At 35.8% G+C, this 5,322-nt stretch overlaps 1 protein-coding gene across 1 annotated transcript; it reads right to left on the reverse strand.

Moving 5' to 3' along the window:
- Positions 1 to 1,805: 1,805 nt before the first annotated feature.
- Positions 1,806 to 2,819, reverse strand: LOC108734514 (DEAD-box ATP-dependent RNA helicase 7-like). The gene is made up of 2 exons (XM_018466101.2): positions 2,364 to 2,819; positions 1,806 to 2,273 (listed from the first exon to the last, which is right to left on the reverse strand). The coding sequence occupies exons 1-2, from the start codon at positions 2,776 to 2,778 to the stop codon at positions 1,933 to 1,935; spliced, it is 756 nt and encodes a 251-aa protein (XP_018321603.1). The 5' UTR covers positions 2,779 to 2,819; the 3' UTR covers positions 1,806 to 1,932.
- Between the last annotated feature and the right edge of the window lie 2,503 nt (positions 2,820 to 5,322).

The raw sequence follows: 5,322 nt of genomic DNA on the forward strand, positions 1-5,322 counted from the left end.
GTTTCCATTTGTCTCCTTCTCCAGTGTTTTCATTTTTGCGTTTATACTTTTATATTCTTCATGAATTTCTTCTAGTTTCTGTTCCAAGCCTTTCAATTTTGCGTTTCCTTTGATTCCCTTTTTTTTATTTTTTTCCCATTTTCTTTCTATTTATACTGATTCTCTTCCTTTATTTCTTTTAGTAATTTCCTTAATACATTAATTTTTTTATACTTCAACAGGTTATCCTATTTCTTCGTCTGCATTTAAACTATTGTTTTACATCAGTGTACCACCGTTTGTATCTATCTACCGTTTATACCATACTCTTTAAACCTTTTCTTATTTTCCACTGTCTTAATTATAGACCAACCCACTGAAGGCCAAGCAGCAAATATAATTCCCATACTTGAGTATTTGGTTTTTTGAAACTCCAAAATTTACTTAAATCCTTTATAAACCCTTCCACTAATAGACCTTTTGATTATAACACCAATTCTGTTTTAAGTACCACATCAATTACCTCTTTTCACTAGAAGCAAAAAGTACTATTAACTGAATCTTAACTCGGTGCTCCTTTGTCACATCTTGTAGGACCAAGCGACCAATCTTAAAAAAACTGGGATTGACCAGTCATTCCATGGAACACTTACATTTCAGCCTTTCTTTATATGCAATATAAAATAGTTCAACTCAAAACGGTAGCATAACAAAAAGAAAAAGGGGAAAGTTGTCAGTGAAAGCACTAAGAGGAATTGCGTATATGTATAAAAGGGTGTAGAAAATGATCTTGATAAAAGCAAGGAGACATACATTACATGAAAGTGTGCTTTTTTTATGGCGAAAAAGTAAGATCCTGACTGATTGATTGATTGGAATGAGATGATTTAAAAACTGGAAAGGAAAACTTCAATAGAAGTTGCTATAGAAAGTTGCAATAACGCATACATATGCGATTATATGTACATATATAAATAGCGTTCTTTTTTATCTCGAAGTAAATTTATGCACCTTAAGGAAAGTTTTACGATTATTTTCGCAAAAAGGTAGGTATTTACTTGTAGAGAAACTGTTCTCAATAAAAATCTATAAATAACAACTTTTATTGAACTAGATAAATACAAATGACGTATGTCACATAACTGCTATTTTCTATGTCATGCTAAACCCAACCCAAGTATAGATTCCAAAAACAAGTAGGTTCAAGTATACGGATTTCGTGCACTTGAATTTGAGTTCTATCGAGGACACATTATCATAATGGGTAAACGTAAAGAATTATTTTTACTATACGTATATTGGCGGCACTAATTTATAAACGGTATTTGCTCTTACTTTCTGTATGATTTATTTGATTCTATCTCGTACGTGCATATTGCATATAACGGGAAATTTTCTTAGGCAAACAAGTGGACTCACCGGATGAGCTTTAACCATTGTGTACAGACGTATTGGCCTGTTAACATAGTTATGCTCTTACATCTGGCTGACGATGAGTAATAGATTTTTTTAATACCCAGTGCGTTCCATATAAGTAATTAAGGAATAGATTATTGAGCAATTTCATTATGAGAAGACCGTCTGACGATGGTAATTTATTCCGCAAAAGAATCAAAAACGAATATTGTGCATTAATTTTAATAATTACTTCATTTGCAAATAAAATACAAATACACATTTAGAGAAGTTGATATCTCCTAAAAGTGAAATGAGAAATAAGTATACGAATTTTAGTAATGTATTTATTAAAACGTATTTACAAGTCAATAAATATTTATAATATAAATATTAAATTAATGTATAGGTACTTTACAATATTACACAGTCATTCCTTCTTCCAACAGAGAAATATCTAAAAGTTAATCGATCGAAAATTCGATCTACGGTTTTTTAAATTTCAACTGACTCGAGCACTTAAAATCGATAATACTGGCAGGTACATTATATCAGTATTTATTTTGGACTGTACGCCTTGTACGCCAGTTTATGGCCAGTTTCAAGGGACCTTTTATCCCATCCGCCGCCGCTACTTTGCCATCCACCGCCACCGCCCCCTGATTGCCAACCACCGTGGCCACCTCCGCCACCACCACCACCACCACCACCGGAATTCTTGCTAGCGAACAATTTTTTCAGTGCGATGATTCCGGACAGCAACAGGGCGATCTTAGCAGTGATAAGGGCTTTACCAGCCAACAGGAAAAGACCGGCGATAGCTATTGGGATCATGGCAGCCATTTTTCCGGCAATTCCAATCATCATCCCGCTCATCATGTTGCCCTTTTTTTTTCTTCCTGTAACAAAATTAGGGAAATTATAGAAACCGTTAAATAATTGCAAACATTTTTTTTAACGAGGGATTTCGAAATTTTAATTGTACAAACCTTCTTCTAATCCCGATTCATCATCGGCAATTGGCATCGTGAATTGTAGGTTTCTGGAATTCATTAAGGTGGTGAGTTTATCCATAAGCATTGTATTAAGGGCGGTTTCCTTTTCGTCGGCCGATCGGGGTAAGGATTTCTCCAGTTGATCTTCACTGATAGTGTTATCCGTTGTTCGAACTCCATCTACGCGTACGAGATCCAGACCTTGAAACAATGTGAATTTGTCCATACGTCCCAGTCTGTCCAGTACAGTGAGCGCCCTTTTCTTCATGCATAATGAAAATCCGTCCGATCTACTACACTCGTCAAGAACTTTGACGGCAAGCCGTACTTCCGGTGTTTTTAAGAAATCCATAGAGTAGACCGAAGCGGCAAATGCCACGACGAGAACGAAACTTATCCTCACTGCCATTACACTAGTTCACCGAGAGGCAGACACAAACTACGAAAGACGTTTATTGACGAGGTGTTTTATACCAGAACGGATCCATATATGACCTTTCTACCCCGACTTCTTGAGATCGCATAGTAATGGCTTCGGGCGACTTGGCAAGATTCGCAAAAGCGCCCACACCTGTTTTCGTTGACATATTTGCCGACTACCCCAGAAGACGATTGGCCGCCATTGGCCTACAAACGGAAGCTTCAACGTCATTGGTTGAGAATTCCGGTAATGTGCGCATCACCTGCTTTACACACGGACTCGCGACCTGACGAGAGGTCGCCGGTGGCTTTCTGGCTTTGCCTCAGAAGAAGAAGAAGTGGTCGACAGTCAGCACCAAGTTTGACCAATTTCTCTACGTTTTGTATGCAAAGACAGCAACGGCAACATTTGTTGACCTACTAATTCACTCTCAGATATGATGTTATGAGAATCATTTCCTTTTAGATTTTTCCACGCTATGTGTTAAAAAAATATCTAAGACAACAAAATGTCTTTACAATTAATGTTTTATGTAAGTTACAAGGCTAATAAATAATCATATTGTTATAGACCTATTACAGTACCTACATCTCTAGAATACAAGCTGGAAGAATGAAGCTCTCGTTTTCAAATAATAATAATGGGGATACTGATTCACACAAACTTGAGACTCGTTCAGTTTATTCGCGTTAAAACTAATGAAGGATCACGGAAAACTAGCAAATCATCTTTTATTCATATCGGAATTGTCCAATTGCATTTTTTAAAAAAAATACTTCTTTAGGATTTGCTTTTCCTTAATTTTGCTAATAAGCAATTGTTTCATATCAGTAATGCCATAACGTTTTAATGAATAATGTTTCGCCAATTGCAGTAATACCTTACAAGAAATTAAGCATCCAGTTTTTCACTGAAGGCTGAAAAACTGCTAAAATTATAACTAAATAATTTTCTTTATACCAACATAATACGTAATTAAAGAAAGTACGCTAATTAATTATCTACAAAAAAAAATTGTTTTAGTTATCTATAAATAAACTTATTGCCTGTTGTAACTAAAAAAAAACGTTTATTTATAAGATAAAAATACCAAAATATATCGTCAGTTGACTAGATTGAACCACATTTTGTCTTCCTCGCATATATAAATAGCGTTCTTTTTTATCTCGAAGTAAATTTATGCACCTTAAGGAAAGTTTTACGATTATTTTCGCAAAAAGGTAGGTATTTACTTGTAGAGAAACTGTTCTCAATAAAAATCTATAAATAACAACTTTTATTGAACTAGATAAATACAAANCGTCTGCCTTGGTCCAAGTTTTTCTGTGGTTTCCTTGGATCACTTAGGCAAATTCTGAGGCAGTAATATTCCACAGATAATCTTTCATTCTCTTCTGTCTTCTTTCGTCCGTCTCAATTTTCTCACCCGAACCACCACCCACCCATTCCCACGATTCCTGACAGCAGGCTGAGGGGGGCTTCCGCCCTACCTTCCGGCATAGTCCGGAGGGACTGCCCGCCCACCAACATTACTGGCTGGTGGGAATGAAACACCCAAAAGTTTTTTTTTTCCTGTCTCGCTTACTTTTTGTTGACTTCCATAGAGTCCTCTGTTCTCCTATTCTTTCTAATATCTGTTCATTGCTAACTTTATCTATCCACGGTATCCTCATCATTCGCCTGTAACACCACATTTCGAACGCTTCTAGCTTTTCTTTTCTGCAGCTCATCGTCTATGTTTCGCACCCGTACAGCGCAGCGCTCCAAACATACATCTTTAACAACCTTTTTCAAATTTCTAAATAAACCATAGAAGTGACTTCTTTTTATTAAAGGCGACTCGACCCTGCGCTATCGTCTGCTTTATATCGCTACTACTCCTTCCGTCCTGACTTATCTGACTTCCTAGGTATCTAAAATCAATCCACTTCTTCTAATTTTTCGTCTCCTATCTTTATATTCGCTTTTAACATACCTACGAATTATTCATTTATTATTTGCTAAATCAAGATAATAGGTACCATTACGACGTACATTTATTCTCATTTAAAAATCTCTTTCCTTTTGCAAAAGTCCCCATAGGTAGAGCGAATGAGCTTAAAATAACGAACAATACTTCTGTGTAAAGGGCGCCTGGATGGCTAAGACCGACCCTGACTATAGATAACTTGAAATTATTGAAGAAAAATTGTTGTTGCTTTCACCCCCTCGCTGGTAATCGAACCCGGGCCCTTGGTTTTATACACCGGTACCCTACCACTGATAGCAGGAACAATTTTGCCGCATGAATTTGAGGTACTGTTTAATTGACTAATGTATTGAATTTAACTCTACAAAAATTCAAAGTGTTAGATACCTCAATATTGGCGAGGTTGCAGAAATTTTTTGGATGATCTTTATTAGTGTAAAAAGAGTACTTATTTGCAAAAAAAATGTAGACACGTAATGTCGAACAATAATGAACACACGCATTTATAACATTAAGTTTAAAATTATAAATACAATATATAAATAATAACAATTATAATTATT

The sequence above is a fragment of the Agrilus planipennis genome, unplaced genomic scaffold, assembly GCF_000699045.2.
Source record: "Agrilus planipennis isolate EAB-ADULT unplaced genomic scaffold, Apla_2.0 scaffold62, whole genome shotgun sequence".
Classification (NCBI taxonomy): Eukaryota; Metazoa; Arthropoda; class Insecta; order Coleoptera; family Buprestidae; genus Agrilus; species Agrilus planipennis.

What these genes read in the sequence shown, in the direction of transcription:
- LOC108734514 (XM_018466101.2), bottom strand. Translation starts at nt 2,778, where the DNA reads ATGGCAGTGAGGATAAGTTTCGTTCTCGTCGTGGCATTTGCCGCTTCG. An exon ending in TGAATCGGGATTAGAAGAAG is followed by an intron (nt 2,274 to 2,363) that starts GTTTGTACAATT and finishes ATTTTGTTACAG; the next exon opens with GAAGAAAAAAAAAGGGCAAC.